Source organism: Macaca thibetana, chromosome 14 (genome assembly GCF_024542745.1).
Source record: "Macaca thibetana thibetana isolate TM-01 chromosome 14, ASM2454274v1, whole genome shotgun sequence".
Lineage (NCBI taxonomy): Eukaryota > Metazoa > Chordata > Mammalia > Primates > Cercopithecidae > Macaca > Macaca thibetana.
In genome coordinates, this window is record NC_065591.1 from 106,111,785 (window position 1) to 106,139,491 (window position 27,707).

Below are 27,707 nucleotides of genomic sequence, written 5' to 3' on the forward strand. Positions count from 1 at the left end.
TGGAATCCAAGAGGTGAAGGTTGTAGTGAGCTGAGATCCTGTCACTGCACTCCAGCCTGGGTGACAGAGTGAGACTCCATCTCAAAAAAAAAAAAGAAAAAAGAAGAAAAAGTTAGAAAGATTGAATAAGACCTAGTATTTGCTAGGACAACAGGGTGAATATAGTGAAAAATAATTTAATTGTACCTTCAAAAATAACTAAACAAGTATAATTGGGTTGTTTGTAACCCAAAAAAGTACATGCTTGAAGTGGTGGATACCCCATTTACCCTGATGTGATTATTTTGTATTGCAGGCCTCTATCAGAATATCTCATGTAACCCATAAATATATACACCTACTATGTACCCACAAAAGGTTTTTAAAAAGAAAAATAAATAGCAAAAAAAAAAAAAAAAAAAAAAGAGAGAGAGAGAAAAGAAAACAGAAAAAAACAAAAAACAAAAAACAAAAACCAAGTGCCTGGCTGGGTAGAACAAATTCTAAGGTCACAATATCACTGACCATGGGTTTTTTTGGCTCTCAGTGTATAGAAATTGACACAAGGCCAATAGTCTTCCCAAACACGCTTTACTGGAACTTATGCCCTGGCATATAGGAAACAACAAAAGAGAGAGAGAATTATCTGGCTTGCTGACTCCTTGAAAAGAACCGCTAGGGAATTTTTATTAGGCAAAGCGCAGGAATTGACGTCAGAGGTAGGGTGTGCTGCTGGGCAAAGCACATGAGGAGTAGGGTATGCAGGTCAGCATTACCTGGTTGCAATGGTTATCTTGAGGAATGGGCCACCTGGTGGTCTGGCCAGTGGCAACAAGGCTGTCAATCAATTGCTCAGCATACCTTCCCGAGGTGGGACACCCTGCAACATTGGTTATCTCCTAAGGCCAGTTCCTGGAATTAAGTAAAAGGATGACTAGTGGACATGTTGTCAGTGAGGTAGTGGTGTGGGTTTTGTGATCAGTGGGAACGCATGAAAGAATGCTTTCGTGGGGAGTGAGCTGAAATCAATCCCCACCCCTACTCTTTCTCAAAGTGAATTCAGAAAAGGGGATTTAAATAATTCTTTTTTTTTTTTTTTTGAGACAGAGTCTCGCTCTGTCGCCCAGGCTGGAGTGCAATGGTGCCATCTCAGCTCACTGCAAGCTCTGCCTCCCCGCTTCACACCATTCTCCTGCCTCAGCTTCCCAAGTAGCTGAGACTACAAGTGCCCGCCACCACACCTGCCTAATTTTTTGTATTGTTAGTAGAGACGGGATTTTACCATGTTAGCCAGGATGGTCTTGATCTCCTGAACTCGTGATCCGTCCGCCTTGGCCTCCCAAAGTGCTGGGATTACAGACGTGAGCCACCGCACCCAGCCTTAAAGAATTCTTAAAGGACGTAAAGTTAACTTTGAAAGAACTGTCAGGATTTGGATTGACTGAAAGGAGTGGGGAGGCTTAGGGAGGAGGTACTTGCCAGACACTGGGTCATGGCAGTGGTGGGTGAAGCTGCAGTAGCCTAGGGCAGGGATGGATAGGGGGTCTGGGCATGAAGGATGTTTGGCTGGACTAGACTTTACAAAGCCTTATCCAGGCTTTTAAAATTACTCTTTCCAGACTTCATCTGAGACTCCTTCTTCAGCCAACATTCCTTAGCCCTGAATACATTTCCTATCCTCATCTTTCCCCTCTTTTTTTTTTTTCCCCTTTCTTTTACATGTTTGAATTTAAACCATTCTTTGTGACCCGTTTTCCTGGGGGAATCATGGCAAGACCAAGAAGAATGATGGTGCTTGTTAGGGGATGTCCTGTCTCTCTGAACTTTGGGGTCTTATGCATTAAATAATTTTCCTGACGAGCCCAAGTGCTCCCTCTGGTCTACAATCCCTGGTGGCCGGCCTTCACCCCTTGGGCAAGCATTGCATACAGCTCATGGCCCTCCCTCTACCATATCCTCCACCCCCGTTCTCCTAGGCTCCCTTCTCCAGGAATTTCATCACTTCCCAGAACAGCCAGAACATTTGTGGTCTATTTCTCTGTTAGTGTTTAACCAAACATCTGTTCTAAAGGAAGGGCTGAACTGACGGAAGAAATGCTGATAGCCTGAGACCCAGGAAGACAACTTCTGCAGGGTGACTCCCTGGCCTCTGGAGGAGACAGAAGGAGGGCAGCACTCCAGTGGCACAGAAGTGACACACAATGGAATCAGGCTTCACCTCCAAGGACACTTATCTAAGGCATTTTAACCCTCGGGATTACCTAGAAAAATATTATAAGTTTGGGTCTAGGCACTCTGCAGAAAGCCAGATTCTTAAGCACCTTCTGGAAAATCTTTTCAAGATATTCTGCCTAGGTAAGTCTGTTGTCCACATGTCTCCCCACTAACATGAGTCCTATAGATAGAGTCTCAGGGCATGACTGGGTTTTGTGTCTATCATTGTTGTGTCACAGCCCTTTTGGCATCCCCATTTATTTAACTAGGATAAAAACGAATATTGGTGTAGCGATTCCACAGTTTACAAAGTGCTTTTGTATCCACTGTCTCACTTAGTCATGCAAAAGGAAACTAGAGGGCCGGAGTGCTGTCCTGAATCTACCTTGATTTGCTAGGCGACTTGAGGGAGACTTTTAGCCTCAAAGGGCCACTTAATTGGAAATTCTAAAACAGTACCTTTTCTGATCCTAACTCAAGGGAATGCTGTGAATATACGTGAGATAAAGACCTCCCAATATATGAAGAACTGGTGCTTTTTGGAGAAATACATTATATAAACTCAATTTTATTTTTTAAAAATTAACTTTCCTTGAAAATATTGCTTAATAGTTTTTACATTCTTCGTGCAACAGCCTTTCTGGATCTGGTGTTCAGTCTGTACACCAGAAGTAGATCTTTTTTACGTTCTCCTAGACCTTAAAATTCCTGGCAACATGCCTCACCCTGGATTGGGGAATAAAAAATGAAAAGATTTCTTTTTCTTTTTTACTTTAAATTGTATTAATGTTTGAGGTTTTTCAAACTGATGGGCTTTATTTAAAATTCAAGTGAGACATTTTTAGTGTTTTTGATATTTGTTGTTTCTTTGTCACTATGATGTAAATTACAGGGATTTTGGGAAAATATGGGATTTTTATTTTTAATTTTTAATATTTTTTGGAGATGTAGGTCTCACTCTGTTGCTGAGGCTGGATGGAGTACAGGGATGTGATCACAGCTCATCATAGTCTTGAACTCCTGGACTCAAGGGATCCTTCTGCCTCAGCCTCTCCAATAACTAGGTCTTCAGGTGCACCCCACCAGGCCCAGCTAATTTTTAAAACTTTTTGTGGAGATGAGGTCTCACTACGTTGTCCAGGCTGGTCTCATCCTCCAGGCCTCAAGTGATCCTCCTGCCTTGGCTTTCCAGAGTCCTGGGACTATAGGCATGAGCCACTGTGCCTGGCCCAGAAAAGATGTTTTAAAAAAACATTTTGAGGGAAAAGTTGTGAACAGTAGTCGTCTGTCTTTGAGGATCATCAGCACAGTCCCAGGGAAGACAATGTAAATTTGACTCTGCCCACTGCCATGAGATGCCTGATTTCTCTTCTTTGTTCCTCCCTATCCCAGATGGTGTGAAGGGAGACCTGCTGATTGACATCGGCTCTGGCCCCACTATCTATCAGCTCCTTTCTGCTTGTGAATCCTTTAAGGAGATCATCGTCACTGACTACTCAGACCAGAACCTGCAGGAGCTGGAGAAGTGGCTGAAGAAAGAGCCAGAGGCCTTTGACTGGTCCCCAGTGGTGACCTATGTGTGTGATCTTGAAGGGAACAGGTAGAGAAACTGGTGTCTACTTCTTGGCTTTCGAAGGTACCTGAGTGATGGTTGGCAAAAGCAACAGTTAGGGACCAAAGAGAAATCCAAATGGAGAATGAATGATAACGAGAGAGCGAGAGCAAGAGAGATGAGATAGGCCTGTGTGTGCATGTTTATAAATTTGTGTATGTACATGTGTGTGTGTGCACCAGAATAACAGAAGACACAGGGAGAGGGTGGAAGAAATGGATACTGAGCAAAGAGGAGTAAACCCCCAAACTTTCCAGGCCCGTAGGGACAAGAGCAGTGTGCAGTCAAGTACCTTGGGACCTAGGTTTAGGACAGCTACAAGTAAAAGGCTAACCCAGCTTCTCACCAGCAGCTTTTGGATGTCAGGGCTTGTCCCTCACCTCACTGTCATGCTGTTGTAGCCATCCAAGCCTACAGAACTTGGCTGTGAGTGTGGCTAATGCTGACATCACCAGATACAACCAAAAGCTGACTAGGTTTTTAAACTGAGGTAAGCAACATAAAGGAATTATTTGAGAAGAATTTATTAATCACCATCCATGAAAGTAGACTTTATATGCTCACAACTAATGGTCAAGATCTTACTCTACCACATCTACAAATAAATTTATGCAAATGAATCTCATTTGTTCATGTAAATTTTAATTTCTTCCAACGCGGGAAATTGGCAATAGCCTATTAGCCAGAGGTAGCCACGTCTGCGATTCACTGTCTTTCTCATGTCCTTATGCATCTCCATCTTTTGCTGATTGTCCGACAATCTCCAGTCTATTCCCCAACTGATCATTCGCTCCTGGAGCAACATTTCTGTACTGCTATGCATATTGCTGAGACCCCACAGACTTCTTTGCAAACTGCATAAAAAGACAAATGTATGCGATTATAGTATCTGCACATAAAAATAGATTTTGTTCTTCTATTCCAACTTTACACTTTTATTTATTTTTCTGCCCTTATTATGTTTGCAAAATCTTTCAATACAATATTGAATAGAAATGATGACAGCAGACCTCTGTGCCTTGTTCCATATTCTAGGAGAAAAAATGTTCAATGATTTATCATTAAGTATATTAACTATTGGTTTTTCGTATTCTTTATCAGACTAAGTTCTGCATTCCTAGCTTTTTTGAAATTTTAATCAAATGTTGAATTTTGTCAAAATGTGTTTACATTTATCAAGATGGTTATGTGATTTTCCTCCTGTATTCTGAAAATATGAATTACATTGGATGATTTTTAATGTTACACCAAAGTGGCATAAACTGCTTGGTCATGAAGTATTATTCTTCTTATGTGTTGCTGGATGTGGTTTTCTAATTTTCTGTTAAGGATTTTTGCATCTGTATTTATGAGGGATATTGAGCTATACTTTTCTTCTAGTGTGCTTCACAAATTTTGATATCAGCATGATGCTGGAGTCATAAAATGAGTTGGGAGTGATTTCCCCTCTTCTCTTTTCTGAAAGACTTTGAGTATTATTGGTATAATTTCCTTCTGAAATGATTGATAGCATTTACCAGTGAAGCCAGGGGAATCTGAAAGGTTTGTGTGAAAGAAGACTTTATTAAAAATAGTATTTCTTTAAGGTTACTTGGATTTTCTGTTTCTTCTTTGGTCTGTTTTGGTAAGTGGTATTTTTCAAGAAATTTGTCATTTTCATCTTGGTTGTCAACTTTATTGACTTTTTTTTTTTTTACAATATCCTTTTAATACTTTGTTATGTCTGTAGGATCTGTAGTGATCTCTCTTTCATTCTTGATGTTGGTAATTTGTCTTGTTTTCTTTCTTTTGTCTTGATCAACCTTTCTACAGATTGATCATTTTATTAATCTTTTCCAAGAACCAAAGTTTGGCTTTGTTAATTTTTCTCTATTGTCTGTCCATTTTCTATTTCATTGGTTTCTGCTTTTATTTTTGATAATTTTCTTTCTTCTACTTGTTTTAATTTTAATTCTTTTCTAGTTTGTTTTAATTTTTTTCTAGCTTTCTAAAATTTCTTGTTTTTAATTCTTCTTTTAGCTTCTTAAGTTGGAAACTTATACCATTTATTTCACATATCTCTTTCTTCTAACGTAGGCATTTAATGCTGCAAATTTCCTTTAGCACTGTTTTAACTGCATCTCATGATTCTTGTATGTGGTGTTTTTATTATTTTCAAATTCAGCATACTGTCTCATTTCCTTTGTAATTTCTTTTTTGACTGCGAATTATTTAGAATTATACTGCTTAATTTCCAAAGTATTGGGGTTTTTCTAGATATCCTATTGTTATTGCTTTCAAATTAAATTTTGTTGTAGTCAGAGATTTATTTTGTGGCTCTGCATATGGTCTATCTCAGTAAATGTTCTATGTGCTTTCTACATTGAAAAGAGTGTGTATTGTTCAGTTGTAGGTATACTTTCTATAGATATCAATTAAATCAGGCAGTTGATAGTATTGTTCAAATTCTCTACATCCTTACTGACGTTTTGTTTACTCTCTCTGTCAATTACTGAGAGAGAGGTGTTCATGTCTCAAACTATGATTGTTGATTTATCCTTTGCTCCCTGTAGTTCTGTCAACGTTTGCTTTATGCATTTTGACACTTGTTTTTAGCTCTGTTATATACATTTTTAGATTGTTATGTCTTCTTGATGAACTGACCATTTTACCATTGTGAAATATCTCCCTTTATTTCCAGTAATGTATTTGTCTTGAAGTCTCCTTTTTCTGATGTTAATATAGCTACATCAGCCTTCCTGTGCTTGCTGTTTTGCATGGTGTGGTGGGCAGCCTCTAATATGGCCCCCAATAATCCTTGTGTCAGTATTTTTACCTTTGGGTAATCCCCTTCCCTAGAATATCCACTGGATTTAGTGATTCAGTACTGACAAATTTGGTAGAATGCAGCATAGTGCTGCATTTGGTAGAACGCAGGTATATTATAGCACATATAATTATGTGAAATTATAATATCACATAATTTAATTGTGATATTAAATTAAAAAGGACTACAGCACCACTACACTATTAGATCTAGGCCAGAATCCGGTAGACTGACACCACCAAATACTGATGAGGCTGTGGAGAAACAGGAACTCTCATTTATTGTTTGTGGGAATTAAAAATGGTGTAGCCACTTTGGAAGACAGTTTGACTATTCCTTGCAAAACCATTCCATCTAGCAGTTGCACTCCTTGGTATGTAACCCAAAAAGTCAAAAACTTATGTCCACACAAAAAACTGCACACAGATGTTTATAGTAGCTATATTCATAATTGCCAAAAATTGAAAGCAACGAAGATGTCCTTCAGTAAGTGAATGAACAAATAAACCGTGGTACATTTAGACAATGAAATTATATCCAGTGCTAAAAAGAAATGAGCTATCAAGCCACGAAAAGATGTGGAGGAAATGTAAATACAATTACTAATTGAAAGAAGCCAATCTTTTTTTTTTTTTTTGAGACGGAGTTTCGCTCTGTCGCCCGGGCTGGAGTGCAGTGGCCGGATCTCAGCTCACCGCAAGCTCCGCCTCCCGGGTTTACGCCATTCTCCTGCCTCAGCCTCCCGAGTAGCTGGGACTACAGGCGCCCGCCACCTCGCCCGGCTAGTTTTTTGTATTTTTTAGTAGAGACGGGGTTTCACCGTGTTTGCCAGGATGGTCTCGATCTTCTGACCTCGTGATCCACCCGTCTCGGCCTCCCAAAGTGCTGGGATTACAGGCTTGAGCCACCGCGCCCGGCCGAAAGAAGCCAATCTTAAAAGGCTACGTGTATTATTCCAACTATATGACATTCTGGAAAATACAAAACTAGGAAAGAAGTAAAGAAGATCAGCAGTTGCCAAGGGTCAGGGAGGGAGGTGGAGTATAGAGGATGTTTTAGGGCAGTGAGACTACTCTGTACGATACTATAATGGCAGACACATGTCATTATATATTTGTCCAAATCCATGGAATGTACAATACCAAGAGTGAATCTTAATGTAGATTATAGACTTTGGGTGATAATGGTATGCCAATGTAGGCCTTCTGCTTGATTGTGCAGTGAACCTAATGTTGCTGTAAAAACCAAAATCAATTTTTAAAAAATGACAGCTTTTTATTGGGTATTCTCTCTATCTCCTCTCTTGTCCTGAGGAGTAGCTTGGAACCAAATTTCCCTCAGTTGAACCACAAAAAGCAGTGAAATAAATGTTTGTCATTTTTAGCTGCTAAATTTTGGGGATAATTTGTCCTACAGTTATATATAACTAATATACATGATATATCTACATATCCTTTTCTACCCTTCTGTTTTCAGATTATGTTTTCTCTTTTTAATCCAGACTGACAATTTCTGCCTCTAACTGGGTTGTTTAGTCCATTTACATTTAATGTAATTACTAATATTACAGGGTTGAATTTAAGTCTACCATCTTGGTATATGTTTTTATCTGTCCCATCTGATTGTTGTTCACCTGTGTCTTTCTTCCAGTTTTCCCTTGGTGAATGCAGTAATTTTTAGTATTCCATTTAGTATAAGTGTACATATTTTTAATATTTCTTTTTTTATCTCCTCTATTAACCTCTTCTGTGTCTTGTGTGAGTTTGTATGGTTTTTCTAGAAATTGCAATATGCATCCTTGACATATCTACTGTCTCATGAAGGATGTAAAATATTCCAACAGTGTAATTTCCTTAACTGACTTTCCTGGCCCTTATGTTCTTGCCATATATTTTATTTCTATGTTTAGTACTATAATACATATATTGTTACTAGTTTTGCTTTAGTTAGTAGTGCTTTTATTTTTATTGTTTTATTTTTAATTATGATTTTTTAAAATAAAATTTACTATGTTTACTATGTTTAAGTGTTAGTTGAATAGTGTTAAGTATAGTCACATACATCAGTATACAGTTTTAAACAATGCATATAACAATATACAAAAAACATAGGAATTTTGGACTGAATGTTTTTATCCCTCTCTCCCAATTTCTGTGTTGAAATCCTAACCCCCTTATGATGGTATTAAGAGGTTAGGGCTTTGAGAGGTCATTAGGTCATGAAAGTGGAGACTTCATGCATGGAATTCATGCCCTTTTAAAAGGAACCCCAGAGAGCTCTCTAGCTCTCCTTCTGCCATATAAAGATACAATAAGAAGTCAGCTGTGTGTGGCCCAGAAGAGTCCTCATCAGACCCTGACCAGGCTGGCATCCTAATCTCAGACTTCCAGCCTTTAGAATTGTGGGAAATAAATTTCTGTTGTTTATAAGCCACCAGTCTATGGTATCCTGTTACAGGAGCCCAAACTAACTAAGGCTATATTATGCATACGTTTAAGATCTTTTATGTTTACCCACATATCTTTCTTCTGTAGTGTTTTTCATTCCATTCCCAGAATCTGTTCTTCTGCTTGGCGTCATTTTCCTTCACCTGAAGAACTTATTTTAGTATTACTTATAATGCAGGTCTGTTGGAGACAAATTCTCTTAACTTACCAAGTCGGGTAAAAAGTTGGTAATTGTTTTCCTCTCTGCTAACTTGAGGAATTTAACAATTTTTGATACCCAAAGTCACCTGGCATCTCTCTTCCCAGTATTTGTTATTGAAACCTGAGATTTTAAAGTTCAAATATTATAATTTAAAGTATTACTTTTATATTTTCTTTCAAGATCAGTTTGGACATTTGCTTTTGGTTTGTAATCAAATTTACAATTATTTTTTGGTACTCATTTTATACAAGTTTTCTAGATATTGAGTCTTTAATTTTGATTCATCTGTCAACTGAATAGATCTTCAAATATTTGTTTCAAGAAGAACACACAGTGACGTGTTTTCTAAGTCCATGCATATATGAGAATGTATTTGTCACCCTTACACATGAACAAAATCATGCAATTGTTTAAATATTGCCCCATTTTTTTCTGACATGTAGTAAGAAGTTGAGAGAGGTTATTTTATTTTTTTTGAGACAGGGTCTTGCCCTGTCACCCACATTGGAGTGCAGTGGTGAGATCTCGCTGTAACCTTGACTTCCTGGGCTCAGGTGATCTTCCTACCTCAGCCTCCTGGGTAGCTGGGACTACAGGTCCACACTGCTGTAGCTGGCTAATTTTTTGTAGAGATGGGAGTTTTGCTCTGCTGCCCAGGCCTGTGAGAGCCTATTTTCATATGCCATTTTTACCTGTATACCCCTGACTTAGAATTTTATGTTGGCTATAGCCTTCAAAGTAGAGCTATATTCTTCAATATAAAAATAATTTCATACACCTTTTTTATTCTGTTGACTATGTGATTCCACAGAATGAAACTGATATTAACTACAAGCAATGGCAGCTATGACAATTTAGATAATATCTAAAATTATTTAGTAAATAAGGAAATTCCCAGGATTTGTAGAATCTCAGGGAAACTTTGTAAAAATAAATAAATAAATAAATAAGTCTTCAGTCATTGTTAGACAATACACCTTTCCAAAGTCCAAATCATCTGTCAAGAAGGCTTTTGAAACTTTGTTCTCACTTACTGTATCCACCACCGGCCTTTCCATCTCATTCAAAAATAAACCCTTACAATCTAACAGGATAGTAAAGGCATTGCTTATCTCACACCTGAATTGTCAGCTTCGAACAACTGGCTCTTGAGACACTGTCCCTTCCCAATAACTTTGTTGGAAATTGCATTTTTGGCAGTAAATTTCTGCATTCTTGCCGTTATCCTTGTGCTAGATCCTGTAGCTTTAATTATTTTGAGAATGATAGTGATCCTATGCAGCTCATGTCTTTCCTGCATCTTCAAGTAGCTTTATCAACCTACAACCTATTTCCTTCAAGACTTCAAGGCGATTTCTTCTTTATCTGAAGCTTTTTCTTGTGCTAAAGGCTGACAAAGACATATGTACTGTACTGTCTCCTGTTCTTCTACCTCTGCATTTAAATCCCACTCATTTTAAATTAGCTGGCCATGGTGGTGCACACCCATATTCCCAGCTACTGGGGAGGCTGAGGAGAGAGGATCACTTGAGCTTGGGAGATTGAGGCTGCAGTGAGCTGTGGTCACATTCCAGACTGGCTGGCAGAATGACACTCTGTCTCAAAAATAATAATAAAAATAAATAACCCTCATTTTTACAACTATCTAACAAAGTCGTAAGAAAGTCAAACACTAAGATACAACTACTCAAGCTTATTCCATGAACAGAGGAATATGAGCTCTTTCCTTAAGGAACTGCGGAAGCTGCATTACTTAACCTATGGTTCCTGGAACTTGGAATGCATAGCTTAGGCTTGTGGTCCCTGGACTAGTAGTTTTGACAACACGTGGGAGCTTTTAGAAATGCAGGCTCTCAGGCTCCACTAGCTACCTACAGAATCAGAGCCTTCACTGTAATATCTGCTAAGGGTGGTATGCACATTACAGTAGAAGAAGCAATGGTGTCTGGAGCAGGGCTCCCCTCCAGGTATGCCAGGACATACACACAGGTGGGTGGGAATCAGCTGCAGGCGTGCTGTCCAAGCTGTTTTTCTTGGCCTTCTGGACAGCAGGTAGGGCCTGGAGCACCTCCTGGTTGCCTCTGTAGAGAGTGGCTCCTCCTCATTTTTTCTTTGTTTATTATACTTTAAGTTCTAGGGTACATGTGCGCAACGTGCAGGTTTGTTACATATGTGTACATATGCCATGTTGGTGTACTGCACCCATTAACTCGTCATTTACATTAGGTATATCTCCTAATACTATCCCTCTCCCCTCCCCCCACCCCAGTGTGTGATGTTCCCCACCCTGTGTCCAAGTGTTCTCATTGTTCAATTCCCACCTATGAGTGAGAACATGCGGTGTTTGGTTTTCTGTCCTTGAGATAGTTTGCTCAGAATGATGGTTTCTAGCTTCATGCATGTCCCTACAAAGGACATGAACGCATCCTTTTTTATGGCTGCATAGTATTCCATGGTGTATATGTGCCACATTTTCTTAATCCAGTCTGTCATTAATGGACATTTGAGTTGGTTCCAGGTCTTTGCTATTGTGAATAGTACCGCAATAAACATACGTGTGCATGTGTCTTTATAGCTGCGTGATTTATGATCCCTTGGGTATATCCCTAGTAATGGGATGGCTGGGCCAAATGGTATTTCTAGTTCTAGATCCTTGAGGAATCACCACACTGTCTTCCACAATGGTTGAAGTAGTTTATAGTACCACCAACAGTGTAAAAGTGTTCCTATTTCTCCACATCCTCCCCAGCACCTGTTGTTTCCTGACTTTTTAATGATTGCCATTCTAACTGGTGTGAGATGGTATCTCATTGTGGTTTTGATTTGCATTTCTCTGATGGCCAATGACGATGAGCATTTTTTTCATGTGTCTGTTGGCTGCATAGATGTCTTCTTTTGAGAAGTGTCTGTTCATATCCTTCACCCACTTTTTGATGGGGTTGTTTGATTTTTTCTTGTAAATTTGTTTAAGTTCTTTGTAGATTCTGGATATTAGCCCTTTGTCAGATGGGTAGATTGTAAAATTTTTCTCCCATTCTGTAGGTTGCCTGTTCACTCTGATGGTAGTTTCTTTTTCTGTGCAGAAGCTCTTTAGTTTAATTAGATCCCATTTGTCAATTTTGGCTTTTGTTGCCATTGCTTTTGGTGTTTTAGTCATGAAGTCCTTGACCATGCCTATGTCCTGAATGGTATTGCATAGGTTTTCTTCTAGGGATTTTATGGTTTTAGGTCTAATATTTAAGTCTTGAATCCATCTTGAATTAATTTTTGTATAAGGTGTAAGGAAGGGATCCAGTTTCAGTTTTCTGTATATGGCTAGCCAGTTTTTCCAACACCATTTATTAAATAGGGAATCATTTTCCCATTTCTTGTTTTTGTCAGGTTTGTCAAAGATCAGATGGTTGTAGATGTGTGGCGTTATTTCTGAGGCCTGTGTTCTGTTCCATTGGTCTATATCTCTGTTTTGGTACCAGTACCATGCTGTTTTGGTTACTGTAGCCTTGTAGTATAGTTTGAAGTCAGGTAGTGTGATGCCTCCAGTTTTGTTCTTTTTGCTTAGGATTGCCTTGGCTATATGGGCTCTTTTTTGGTTCTATATGAAATTTAAAGTACATACTGTAGCCTTGTAGTATAGTTTGAAGTCAGGTAGCATGCTCCTCTTAACCTCAGCGTACCTGACAGAAAAAAGGTTGGGCTCCTGTTGAGGTGGCAGTTCTCTGAGGTAAATGCTCTCTGTGCAAAGACCTCCATTTCTGTTTAGAAGATGTTTGTATGTTGTCCAAAAATAGACACAGTTGTGCCAAATGTGTTCCACAAACTAGTGAACCACCTCTATTCCATAGCATCTCTGGACTTTCACAACTTGCAAAAGGATATTGATATGCTTTTTCAAAACCAGGATCTTGATGATCACGATGATTGTTTCAGTGATACCTAGGAAGCATTCCTGCCTTTTACAAGGATGCCTCTTTCTTAAATAGGTGCTCTTGCTGCCTTATCTCCCTGGGAAAATTCACAGGGCAGGTTAAGAAACCTTCAACTAACTATTTCCTCAATTGTAAACATTTCTACTCACAGGTCTCAGAGCACCTCAAACTCAGTGTGTCCAAAACAGAGTTACGATCTGCTCCAGATCTGCTTTATTTCTGGTATTCTTAGCTGCTTGATTGGCACCATCATATAATAAATTGGACAAGCCAGAACCTGGAAGTCAATCTTGTCCTTTCCCTGTCTGTCATGCTCCACAGTAACTTAACATCAAGCTCTGTCCATTTTACTTCCTGACTTCCTCTGTAACCCATTTCTTCCCGTGTTTACCATCATCTGGTCCCAGCTACCCCTGTTTCCCTCCTGACTGCCCTCCCACTTCCACTCTTGGCCCCCACTCAATTCTTCTCTGCCCTGCAGCCCAAGTGACCCTCTCAAAATGTAAATCTGATCATGTCACTCTCCTCTTTAGTGCTCCCTAGTGACTCTCGGGAGCTTTTGGAATGAAAAGCAAACTTCCATGGTCCACAAAGCCCTGCCTAGTCTGGCTCCTGCCAACCTGTTTCCCCACAATCCAGCCACGTTGGCACTCTCCTCCTGTGTTTCCTACCACCACGTGGCCTTTGCACTTGTGGTTTCCTCTTACTGGAATTTCCTCCCGCCCTCCCTGCTTGCTTTGGTCTGGTTAACTCCTACATATTTATCCTCTATATCTCTGCTTGCCCGACTCCTTTTTGGAGGAGCTTTTCCTGATTCTCTAGGTCAAGGGGAGCTCCCAACATCTCCCCATTAGTGCCACGCTCCTTTCCTTCCTTGCATTTGTCAGTTTTAATTTCCACTTCTGTGAGTGATCACTGGGTTAATGCTTTCTCCTGCCACCCACTCATCTGCAATCTCCATGAGGTTAGAATCTGTTTCTCATTTGTTCATCCTTGTGGCCCCAGTGCCCAGCCTATTTCCTGTAACATAATAGAGGTTTAAAACATATTTGGAAAATGCATGAATACCCACATTTTGCTTTTTAGACTCTTCCTCGTAGAATATCATTCACCTGATTCGCGTGTGGGGTGTGGTCTGCATCAAAGGTGCACCAATGATTATTCCTTGCCCGTACAATTCTCACAGTGACCTCCAAGCTTACTTAGCCTTGATTTCCTTGACCTGTTTTGATGGTTCTTTCTCAGGAGAGCCTGCAGGAACTTCTGGGGATGGGGCTTTGGGGGTGTGAGAACAATGAAAAACAGCTTGTCTGGGAGATTCTGATGCACTGCTGGCTTTGCCGAGAGAAGGCAGGAGGAACCGCCTTTAAATCTCAGGATAGTTCACCTGGAATGTGGGAAGACATTCTCAGAAAGGGTTCTTCCCGGGACTCTCCTCTTCATCCTTTCTTGCCTCCCTCCCTCCCTCCCCATACCCCTCAGGCTTTTATAGATGCATATTTACAGGGGACAGGGCTGCCTTGTTTTGCATATTGTTTCATGTGAAAGGGTAGATCTTTAGAACTAAAGAAATGGCCACGCCGCTGTTAGCTTTCTGCAAAACAGCATAGCACTTTCCTGGTGTGTGTTTATTACCCACCCCACGAGCTAAATGTGAGGCAAAGTGGTAATTGGCTGGGTCTCCGGTGAGTCCATTTCCCTGCGTTGCCCCGAGGTGAGGTGTATGCAGGCTTTACACAGCTACCTTGGCAACTGACTTCCCCAATGTTTGCTGTGTGTCCAAGGACAAGCAGGGATCTACGACACTGGGTGTTTCTAGCAAATTTCCCTCTCAAATTGGCACATTCTCTGTGAGCTTTGGAGACTTCACAGTGTGGCTCACAGTTTGGGAACAATTTGCATCATCATCTGACTGGCAAGTTCTGGTTCTGTGGTAACTCAGTGTTTCAAATAGCTTAATACACAATAGGGCACAGAGGTTGGTTCTGCCTCTGATGTAATCAAACACACATTTTCACAATGTTCCCGTTATAGAGGATCATCCCGAAACATATCCCCCAAAACATTATGTTGTCACTGCTCTACCTTTTGGTATACACTTTATTATTATTCCTATGTGCAGATAGGTTACTTAAGTTTTTCTGTTCTAGATTAGTTTGCCTTTGAAATGCATGTTTCTCACACACTTCCACAGTGTTAAATCATTTTTTTTGTTGTTGTTATTCTTAAAGTGTTCTATCAAATCATCCATGTTGTATCAAGGCTGGGAGGTAGCTTTGTAACTAGTTTCCCACCTTAGAATGACTAACCATCTGCTTTGTCCAGGACTGCAAGGGGGACTTAGAATATGGGATTTTTCAGGGCTCAAACTAGAAAATCCAAGACAAATCAGGACAAAGTGGTCACCCTGCTACCATTTCTAGCCTTGATAAAGGATCAGGTAGACCCAACCAAGGATAATTTTTGTTTTCTATGTAGATACCAGTTTAGGGGTTGGTAGGAATTCCCTGAAATCAACACCTTGCTAAGCTTATCTCTCTCTCTCTTTTAATATAACAGTTTATTAAGATATAACTCACATACCGTACAATTAATGTACCCATTTAAATTGTGAAATTCAGTAGTTTTTAGTATACTTTCAGAGTTGTGTAACCTTCATCACAATCAATTTTACAACATTTTCATAATTCTCAAAAGAAACCCTGTACCCATTAGCAGCCACTCCCATTTCTCTCCAAATCCCTCAGTTCCTGGCAACCACTGGTTTGCTTTCAGTCTCTGTAGCTTTGCCTTTTCTGGACATTTCATATAAATGGAATCATACAATATGTGGCCTTTTGGTTCTGGCTTTCTTCATGTAACCTATGTCTTCAAGGTCCATCCATGTTATAGCATGTGTCAGAATTTCATTTCTTTTTGTTGCCAAAAAATATTCCATTGTATGTGTATATCACATTTTATTTACCTATTCAGAAGTTGACAGTTGCATTGTTTGCACCTTTTAGCTATTTATAAACATTCATTACAAGTTTTTGTATGGATATATGTTTTCATTTCTCTTGGGTATATACCTAGACAGATTTCCTGGGTCATGTGGTAACTCTATATTTAACCTTTTAAGGAACTGCCAGACTGTTTTCCAAAGTAGCTGGACTATTTTACATTGTCAGCAACAGTGTATGTAGGTTCCATTTTCTGCACATCCTTGCCAACACTTGATATTATCTGTCTTTTTTATTATAGCCATCATAGTGATGTGAAGTGATATCTCATGGTTTTGATTTGCATTTCTCTGATGGCTAACAATGTTGAGCATGTTTTCATATGCTAATTGCTAAGCTTCTTAAATGGAAAATTATAGCAAGCATAAAGCATGTTTGCAAAGAAGTGATTATATTCACTAGGATTAAGATTTTAAGTGAATATTTAAGATGCCCATGACTACTGTCTACTCTCTCAAATCAAGTTTTATTTAAACCATTGACTTTTCCTCATGACTAGAAATGGTCCCAGTGAAAGTCTCCCTCACTTGCTGGAATGTGGGGCCATCTCTGCTGTCTGTCAAGACTTGATGTCCAAGTGGCCGTCTTCTCCTGGAGTCTGCATCAGATGGTGGAGTGTGTGTTTCCAGAGCATGAGACTGGGTCTGCTCCACAATGCTTTGCTGGTTAACTCCTTCCAAGAGCTCAATACCCGGGGGTCTCTCCTATTCTTAGTGCTCTGGGGCCTGGGCCCTTAACACACTCAGTGTTTCTTCCCCTTTTGTCACTTATCTGATCTTCTGCTACTTCTTTCTCCTTTGTCCACCCCTGCTCTTCAGTTTCTCTTGTGCACTCTGTTTATTGAATTTTGATCATTTGTTTGTTCCTTTCTTCCTCCTGTAACAAATTCAAATAGGATACAAGCCACTCTGTCCCATCTCCTGCCCTTGCCTTCTCTTCTTTCATTCTTTTATTAACTGATTTTTCTCTCGAGAATCACCATTGGGCCAGGTGTGGTGGTGGCTCATACATGTAATTCCAACAGTTTGAGAGGCTGAGGCAGGAGGATCACTTGAGGCCAGAAGTTCAAGACCAGCCTGGGCAACATAGGGAGACCCTGTCTCTATAAAACAATAAACTAGCCTAGAGTGGTGTTGCATGACTGTAATCCCAGTGCTTTGGGAGACCGAGGTGAGAGGATCCCTTGTGCCCAGGAGTTTGAGGTTGCAGTGAGCTATGATGGCGCCACTGCGCTCCATCCTGTGCAACAGAACAAGACCCTGTTTCTAGAAACAAAACAAAACAAAAACCCCAAAACATGCCATTGATTTGGCAGAAAAGGACAGGGTTCCTGCCTAGGCTACCAAAAACACGATCTCTGTCAGAAAACATACTATCTGCAATATTTTTTGGAATCTAAGAATGGGAAATGTAGCTTTCTTCTCTCTAGGAGTGCCCTGTTCACAGCTGTGGGATAATGATCAATAGTTCCTAAAAAGGTCTATGGATGATCTCACCACTCTTATTGATCAGCAGCTACTGCAAAGATAATGTTTCAGCATTTGAAACCCTTTATTATTAATACTTGTTCTGTATGGGTCAAGTAGCCACTACATTACAGTTTGGAAGATGGGACAAGTATAATAATAATAACAAATAAATACTAATAAATGAGCCAGTATAGTATAAGTGAGTGCTATACTAAGCAGGGAAGGAGGAATCATTTCATGGAGGGAAGTCCATGGTAGTGGCAGGCTGCTAGGTATTATCATTTTCATGTACCATTCACTTTATAAAGAGATTTCACGTGGCTCGGGGTAGTATGGTCTCCTTCAAATGCCAAAATGGCCCCTCGGTTCTTCTTTCTCTACTTTCCCAATAGAGGAGGCCCTAAGGATACACATCTGGGACAATATGGCCATTTTTAGCCTTGACCCGAGAGATCTGGGTTTCCCATGACTGGAGTGGAAAACAATGTTTGTGGGTTTGTGTTTTTCAGAGTCAAGGGTCCAGAGAAGGAGGAGAAGTTGAGGCAGGCGGTCAAGCAGGTGCTGAAGTGTGACGTGACTCAGAGCCAGCCGCTGGGGGCCGTCCCCTTACCCCTGGCTGACTGCCTGCTTAGCACGCTGTGTCTGGATGCCGCCTGCCCAGACCTCCCCACCTACCGCAGGGCACTGAGGAACCTCGGCAGCCTACTGAAGCCAGGGGGCTTCCTGGTGATCATGGACGCACTGAAGAGCAGCTACTACATGATTGGCGAGCAGAAGTTCTCCAGCCTCCCCCTGGGCCGGGAGGCAGTAGAGGCTGCTGTGAAAGAGGCTGGCTACACGATCGAATGGTTTGAGGTGATCTCACAAAGTTATTCTTCCACCATGGCCAACAACGAAGGACTTTTCTCCCTGGTGGGGAGGAAGCTGAGCAGATCCCTGTGATGCCTGTGACCTCAATTAAAGCAATTCCTTTGACCTGTCCAGTTGACTTCAGTACTTGGTTCTAACTGCCAAGTCACGTGCTGAGTAGAGGCTCAGTGGTTGGGGCCTGATGGTTCATCTAGGACAGGACTGGCGAGGTCAGTCTACAAACAATCCACTGACCACTTGGAGCTTCACACAAATGTTAGTGCTATGGGACCCAAAGATGAGCAATTGGTATTCCAGTCTTCATTGCCTGTGTTTACAAAAGAAGACCTCACTTCCCTAAACATCTAGTTGTGGGGGCTCAAGCCCATACCTGCCTACAGAGAAGTGTCTGCAGTTATTCACTGTTAGTTTCCTAGGGGGCGCTGCTGTCTCCTTCTTTCCCAAGAATGGGCTTCTCCTGTTCAACTCTTGCCTTCTTCCTGGAGAGTCTACCAAACCCTGGCCTCTGCCGTTGTTCAGGCTGCCCTGTGGGTATAGCTGTTTGCTAGACTCCACTCTGGCCTCAGGGGCCAGAGACTAGCTGTCCAGCATTTCTGTTCATCCCAGCAATCCAAAAAAATTTTTGAGCTACAAAGATCACTCTATTTTCAAATTCAGACTCTGCTACTTACTAGCTGCTTCTCATTAGGCAAGTTACATAACCTTGCAGTGCCTCAGTTTCCTCACCTATAAATATAAAATGAGATGAAAATAGTCTTTTTGTTAAGAGAATTAAAGTGAATTGTGGCCAGGCATGGTGGCTCATGCCTGTAATCCCAGCACTTTGGGTGAGGCAGACAGATTGCTTGAGCTCAGGAGTTTGAGACCGGCCTGGGGAACATGCAAAACCCTGCCTGTGCTAAAAATACAAAAAAATTAGCCAGGTGTGGTGGCACATGCCTGTGGTCCCAGCTATTCAGGAGGCTGAGGTGGGAGGATGGCTTAAGCCCGGGAGGCGGAGGTTGCAATGAGCTGAGATCGCACCACTGTGTTCCAGACAGAGTGACATGCTGTCTCAAAAAGTAAAATAATAAATAAAATGAAGTGAATTGTTACATGTAAAGGACCTAGAATATTGCATGGTGCTTGATAAACATTCAGTAAATGTTAGTTATTATTATTATACGCATCATCATCAATATTAGTTGCCAAAGCAGCTGAGAAAAGATGGCTAATTCTCCAAGCAGGAGGGGGGATTCCTGTTCTGGGCTGCAGGCACTGGACTCTTTACTGGCATTGCCTTTGAGAGAGGCTGTGATAAAACTCGGTTTCTATACCACATGCCGCCAATTCCTTTTTGATTTAAGAAATCTCTACCAAACATTTAGCACTCTCCAAGCATCTTTCTTTCATGCACCAGGCACAAGAATGAAAATGAAATCCCAGTGTCAGCTGACTCAACAGCCCTCATCTGTTGAGTCCCAGAAACACCCTAAGTGCTTCCAGGTTCTTCCAAGGGCAGTAGTGTACCTGCACCAGCAGTTCCCCCCCTGCCCAGAATCCCCCCTGTTGAGGCTCTCCTGCTCAGGCTATAATGCTGGGGGCCCTGAGCCCAGCCTGAGGATGCTGGAAAGGGGCCAATATGCCCTCTTTTGAGAAAGATACTGCCCATGCCTAACACTCTGCTTTAGATGCCTCAGAGCCGTACTGGTTTCCTCCCAGAGTGGTAAGAAACACTTTCCCTTTATTCCAGGGATGGGCAAACTTTTCCTGTCAAGGCCCAGATAGTAAATATTTCTGGCTTTGTGGGTTATACAGTCTTAATTGCAACTACTCAACTCTGCAGTTGTAGCAGAAGCAGCTATGGACAGTACGTAAACAAATATGCATGTTTCTGTTCCAATAAAACTTTATTTGTAAAAACGGATGGATCGATTAGGTCCAAGGGTTGTAGTTTGTAGACTCCTGATCTAGACCCTTAAGTAGCCTTGTTTGTGCGTGAAGTTTACAGATGATCCCCAACTTATTTACTTTTATTTTATTTTTTTGAGATGGAGTCTCTCTCTGGAGCCCAGGTTGGAGTACAGTGGTGTGAGCTTGGCTCACCGCAACCTCCACATTTCAGGTTCAAGCAATTCTCCTGCCTCAGCCTCCTGAGTAGCTGGGGTTACAGGCATGTGCCATCGTGCCAAGCTAATTTTTATATTTTGTATTTTAGCCACATTGGCCAGGCTGACCTCAAACTCCTGACCTCAAGTGATCTGCCCACCTCAGCCTTCCAAAGCGCTGGGATTACAGGAGTGAGCCATCATGCCTGAACCCCAACTTATGTTTGACTTACAATGTTTGGCCTTTATGATGGTGCAAATGTTAACATGCATTCAGTAGCAATTGTACTTCACATTTTGAATTTTGATCTTTTATTTTTATTGTTACAAAATTGCTTTGTGTTTGATGATGTTGTCCAGTTTTCGGCTAATGAAAGTGTTCTGAGCATATTTAAGGTAGGCTAGGCTAAACTATGATGTTCGATACATTAGGTGCATTACATTTATTTTGGACTTGTGATATTCTCAACTTATGATGGGTTATTGGGATGTTACCTCATCGTCAGCCGAGGACCATCCGTATACATTTTCTCATGAACAGTCTGGTCAGTTTCTACTTATGGGAGCTCAAGGCAAGTCCAAGGGGCTGGATGGAAAATAGGCAGAATATGGTTTCCTCTGTGCTCCATCCCTGCTGTAGCACTCTCTTTCTTGCTCAGTCTCTCAATCAAAACTCCTCCTTCCAAATGGCATGAACCCGGGAGGCGGAGCTTGCAGTGAGCCCAGATCGCTCCACTGCGCTCTAGCCTGGGCCTGGGCGATACAGCAAGACTCTGTCTCAAAAAAAAAAAAAAAAAAAAAAAAGAAATTCCTCCTTCCTCTGCCAGTTTGAAGCATTCAATAGATACAAACAGAAAATCAGAAAACCAAGGCAGTGGGGGATGGCAGACAAAATGTTACCTACACTAATAGTTCTCAGACTGCAAGTTGCATTCATCAATGTATCATAAAATCAATTTGGTGCACCAAATCCATATTTTAAAAACTAATAGAGAATAAAGTAGAAAACAGAATCTCTGACATTAGCACTGCATGTGGTATATTATTTGGGGAAATTTTGTTTCCATTTTACAAATACCTATTTTCACACATGTGCATATTTGTTACTGGATCATGATATAACATGCATTTGTTACTCTAGGTTGTGATTCTTAAAACGTTTAAAAGCCACTGGGCTGTTCTCTGGGCTCTGGGACTCCTCTCTGATAACCAACATTTTTCTTTCCCACAGAGATGAAAGCCATAGCCCCTGTTCTTGAAGAACTGCAAGTCATGGGGAGAAATCGACATGCAGACAGTTAAGACACGCAAACAGTTAAGACACAGCGAGACAAGGGCTCTGAGATGCGTAAGCACAGGGTGCTAAGGGGGAGGATGGCAAGAAAGGTGGCATTTGCTCTGGGCCTTGCAGACTGAATAGGGATGTGTTAGGCAACCGAGAGGAAAAGGGCATTCTAGGGAACAACGTGTACAAAGACATGAAATGATTCCTCCTCCTGATAGCAGCCCCCTCACAGGTTTGTTCTCCGACTGAAGCCAGGACCTAAGTAAATATTTGGCTTCTGGTTTTTCATTTGCTTTCCTTGAAATCAAACAGACCGACCAAGTCATGAGCAAACAAGGACTAGGGTCATTCTGGTCCTAACTTGTAAATCTCTTTGACCGCTGACCCAGCTCCGGTTTTGTAAGGTCCCACTTTCTGGGGAAATGTTCAACAGTCCCACTTTAAGCAAACCTTTGTGACGCAGGTAGCTGCAAGTCTCTGTAACATCCTGGGGAAAGAGTGGGGAGAAGAAAGCTATTAAAAAGATGGTTAACCCATTTGGTGTCACGCAGCTCAGTCTTCGTGATTCCCATCATCTGGGTGTCAAAAGTAATAAAAGATGTCCATGGTACGACTTACTAGGCTGAGCTTTAAAAGCTGTAACTGCCCCCTCTGATTTTAGTCTCAGTCAACTCGGAGAATACAAGGCGACCAATAAAGCTTACGGAGGCTCAGAGAACATGGAACAAGCACAGGACTAAGGGAGAGAAAACATGTGAGAATCTTAGTTTGACCACTTGATTGTCATTAAGAGCATCATTCCAGCTTTCTCAGGCTTGGGGCCCCTCTGGAAAACAGGGATAATAATCATTTCTCAGGACTGCATTAAGATCAAGTGAGGTATCTGTGAAGACATTTTGTAACCCGTTAAGTGACAAATATTAGATAACTCTGATAGTATTAACCCATTCTAGGACAGCCATTAAGCCACATGTTGCTGCATTCATGAACAGTTCCTTACTGAGAAAATAAATCATTCTACCAAAAAGACATATGTACCCATATGTTCATCACAGCACTACTCACAGTAGCAAGACATGGAATCCAGTACGCGCCTATCAATAGTGGATTGGGTAAAGGAAATGTGGTACATTTACACCATGGAATACTATATGGCCATAAAAAATGAAATCATTCCCTTTGCACCAACATGGATGCAGCTGGAGGTCATTCTCCTCAGTGTAGTAGCCAGAAACAGAAAGCCAAATACTGCGTGTTCTCATGTATAACTGTAAGCTAAATATGGGGTCCCCATGGACACAAAGGTGGGAACAATAGACACTGGGGACTACAAAAGGGGGGACGAGGGAGAGGGGCATAGTTGAAAAACTACCTATTGGGTACTGTGTTCACTACCTGGGGTGACGGGTTCAATCACACCCCAAACGTCAGCATCACACGATCTATCCGTGTAACAAACCTGCACACATACCCCCAAATCTAAAATCAAAATTGAAAGTAAGAAAATCTTAACACTGAAAAAACTTTCTTAATGAACTGAGTATGGCCTTCAAAACCTGTCTTGCATATGCTTTCTATGCAAGTCAGCACCACAGGCACCTTGAATCCAGAGCCTTCTTCATAGTTGCTGATTCATTCAGAAGATGTTTCTTGCATCGCTATTATGTGCTAGGCATTGGGCCTGAGCTGAGGATCCTACACTGAACATGATGCAGTCTCTGGCCTCGTGGGACTTATATCCCAGCAAGGAAGACCAGAAAGAAATGCACTCTGACACAGCCTAAGCAGAAATGCTAGATTTTTTTTTTGTACTCAAGTACACCAGTCAGGACCTTTTGCCTACCCAAATGAGACAAACCAGGCCTTTCTTACAGCTGTACCTTCTCATGCATAGATCAGCTTCACTCAAAAAAATCTGGAGCTAGGATTATGTGTTTAAGGGAGATTATCACAAAGAAAAACACTGTTGCGAGTGAAGCCACTGAAGCTTTCTGTTTCATGTCTTCCAATGAAAGCAGGGATTTAAACTTTCTGAGTCTAGCCCTCTCGTCTTCCTTGCTGGCCAGTTTCACACTGAAAGGAGATGCTTTCCCCGGCCTTTCAAATGCTTTCCTTGGCCCTCTGATTGCCAGCAGAGGGTGCACATGGCTCTTGTTGAAGCCCTTCATTCCTGAATTTGACCATTTATACACGAAGGAATTTAAATTGAGTTAAACCTTCCCAAACAAGAAGCTTCTCCGCAGTGTCTCCTTTTTCACACTCTACTTATGAGGCTGCTAGGAAAAAGGTAAGAGGAATTCAGCATATTTTTCTTTAACAAAAAATATGGATAATTATTTTTATGGATACACACATTTAAAAATGTCCCTTTTAGGTCTATACACAAAATGCAAATTTTAATAAACCGTAGAGAGGCTCTTGGCCAGATTAGCATGAGAAATGATAACTATTAGATTATGCAGTTGACTCACCATCACCTTCTACTTGCTGTTTATTCAAAGAAGAGAAAGAAGGTTTCTGTGCTTTTCCAAACCCCAGTCTTTTAATATTTAGAAAATGAAGAAGTCTTTCTATGACTGTAGTTGCCGGCCAAGCCACTATGCTTATCACTTTAATTTGTACTTTAATAGTGTCTGATGAATTCGGGGGAAGGGTTGGGGTTGAATTTCAAACTCTCAACAAATAATTTTGAGTTATTGGACTTCAGTATTGAAAGCTAGAAGTAGTTTCTTTCCTGGTAGGTTATTGTCTCTCTTCGTTTCAGAGAAAAGCTTTTGAATGTTTAAACGGAAGAGGAGTTAAAGAATTGTAAACACCAGTTAGGCTGCTCTTTAGAAAGATCGGTAATTGCAACCAGGCGCAGTGGCTCACCCATGTAATCCCAACACTTTGGGAGGCCGAGGCGGGTGGATCATTTGAGGTCAGGAGTTCGAGACTATCCTGACCAACATGGTGAAATCCCATCTCTACTAAAAATACAAAAAAATTAGCTGGGCATGGTGGTGCGTGCCTGTAATCCCAGCTACTTAGGAGGCTGAGGCAGGAAAATTGCTTGAACCCAGGAGACGGAGGTTGCAGCGAGCCAAGATCGTACCACTGTACTCCAGCATGGCAGACAGAGCAAGACTCTGTCTCAAAAAAAAAAAAAAAAAAAAAAAAAAAAGCATCAGTAATAGCAAGACCAACTCACCTTGAAGCCTTCCACCTAAACGACTGGTATTCTTCTTAAGAGCAGGGATGTAAACACTTCATTTGCACTAGAAGGAGGAAGAGGTTTCTAGAAAGGGGAGGGTAAGCAGTTAGTTTATTGCTCCTTTACCTCTCAAGGGTCCATTTCTGGCCCCTTCTCACTGCTGCCTAATATTTGTTAAATGCCATAGAAATCCCAGTTGTTGGCCAGGCACGGTGGCTCAGCACTTTGGGAAGCCAAGGCAGGAGGATCACTTGAATCCAGGAGTTCGAGACCAGCCTGGGCAACAAAGCAAGACCCTGTCTCTACAAAAATATTTTTAAAAATAATAAAAAAAAGAAACCTCATTTGTTTAATGTGACCTTTGCCCTTGCAGCATTTATAATCTTGCTTGTGAGTTAACATTTACAAAATTACCAATCAAAACCTCTTATTTTATCGGTGAAGAAATGGAGACTCTAAGGGGGCAAGGAGCTTTACCTTTCTGTGCCTTAGTCTACTGTAAAATGAAAAGTTGAATTACATATCTGTGAAGTCCAGTGTTTTATGATTTATGAATTAGAGAACAATACTTGTTAAAATAGAGTTCTAACTAAAGGACCACTTGGGTTAATCCCATCCTTTAAGATTTAAGTGAAATTGGCTCAAACCCTGTCCTTCATACAGCCCATAATTCCTCTTGTCTTGCAGGGAACTGTCAGGGGGCGGTGACTTGTATTTCTCCTGGTGACCCCTGGAGTGGAGCTTCCACTCAGTCTGTGTTCCAGTGTGTGAATCACTCACTCCCAGCATGGGCTGATGCTTCTCTGCAACACATGACCCCTAACCAGACCCATCCTGATCCCTTCATTTGCTGAAATTCCCCTGGCCCTAGAATATATAAATAGCAGCTTTTGCTAAAGCCTCAAGACAACAGAAGGGGTTTGTGCTTAGGACCCTACTAACTTAAAATACTTGGCACCGTTGCTGTTAATCTCATGGGGAATTCTCAGTGACTCATCTTCTTCAGTTGGCCCTGGTCATGCTGCTGTGGCATCTATCCTCCCTTCTGTGGTCCCCAGCCCACTCCTCTTGGGCTGTTTGCCTCCCCTGCTGAATTCCTGTACTCATCTCTTCATTTCACTTGCTTCTTCAAGCCGAGACCACACTTCTGGGGCTTCACTTCCTTGAAGCCTTCAAGGTGTTTTCCTTGAAAGGAACTTTGGTGCCCATATTTAAAATTAGAAAATTATCCCCCTTTACCTAAGCAGGGGCTTGGGCTCTGAGCTTGCTAGCCGTCAAGGCAAAGAGGAGAAATATCAGTTACAAGGTTCACCATGTTCATCCATGCAAAACAATGCTGTTCAACGCAAGCACGACTTTCCCCTGAAAACTCACTCACAGTTCATGATGATGGCGGCATAGTGTTTGTATCACTCTCTCCTATCTGCCTCTACCGTGTTGTACCTGGCTTCGCTCAATTACTGATTGTAACTTGATGTTTTCCAAGTCTGAATCCTTTAGAAGAGCATTATGAAATCCCGTATGCAAAAAGCATTTATTGAGTGCCAGAAATGAGTCCAAGTGTTACATAAAGAGGAACCCAAGACAGACGTGCTCCCTGACTTCCTGGAGCGCACAGTTAAGATGGGCCCAGATAAGCAGGTTGTCAGCTCTAATATGGAATGCCGTGTGGACGCGAAAACACAGGAGAGTCGAGTCTAGTCATGAATGGTTGGCAAAGGTGTCCTGGAGGAGGCGGTGTCTAAAGTGAAGTAAGATTTATCTAAGAAAAAGGGAAGAAAACAAGTTCTAGACAGGGAGAAGAGCATGTATGGGAATGCCCAGAGGTGAGAGGGACGGTACACAGGATTAGTGACCCTCGTAGATGCTGCGGCGCTACACCTGGGCCCCCTTCTTCAGGTCAGCACACCCAGCCCCCAGCTGCTCCGAGTGGAGTGTTACTGCTCACGGCTCACAGCTCACAGCTGCTCCTTCTCAGGAGAACTGCTCTTAGCTCATCAGAGCCACCTCCTCAATAAAGGTACTCAATAAATGCTTTTTGCATACAGGATTTCACGATGTTCTTCTAAAGGATTTAAACCTGAAAAACATCAAGTAATAGTCAGTAACTGAGTGAAGTCAAGTACGGCACAGTAGAGGCAGGTAGGTGAGAGTGACACACACAGTAAGTTACAGGTCACTGTCCCCTCCCTCACCTATAGCCACGACTGACTGATAGGGGGATTCAAAAGCCTTGTCCCCCTCCTGCACTGGGGGACACTCATCAATGCAGTTTCTGTTTCTGCACCTCTCCCCTTGTGGATCGGGCCAAGATTGGATTTTACCTGAGGCCACATCCCTGATTGGCTCCTTCTCCCTCTCTAACCAGTTCTCCCTAAAGAGCGCTCCCTCAATGAATTACATGTTCCCAAATCCCTGTCTTGGACTCTGCTTCTGTGGAACCCTGACTGAGACTATGACAAAGGAAAAAAGTTGAAATTGAAGTTTGGACCTGTGCACTGGGTCCAAATTTGAGCCCCAACCGTGAACAGTTTAAGGCTTTACTAACTTAAATTACTACCATTTTCAGTGAAAATTCTTATGTGATGCATCCATTTAAATTGGATTATTAGGAA

General features: G+C 41.5%; 2 protein-coding genes across 2 annotated transcripts in view; both read left to right on the top strand.

The window, feature by feature from the left end:
- REXO2 (RNA exonuclease 2) overlaps positions 1-27,707 on the top strand; it is a 1,032,599-nt gene that overhangs the window by 872,449 nt on the left and 132,443 nt on the right. The window lies entirely within an intron of this gene.
- Positions 1,843-18,638, top strand: NNMT (nicotinamide N-methyltransferase). The gene is made up of 3 exons (XM_050758094.1): positions 1,843-2,334; positions 3,586-3,793; positions 18,167-18,638. Exons 1-3 carry the CDS (start codon positions 2,181-2,183, stop codon positions 18,597-18,599), a joined length of 795 nt encoding a protein of 264 aa, XP_050614051.1. The 5' UTR covers positions 1,843-2,180; the 3' UTR covers positions 18,600-18,638.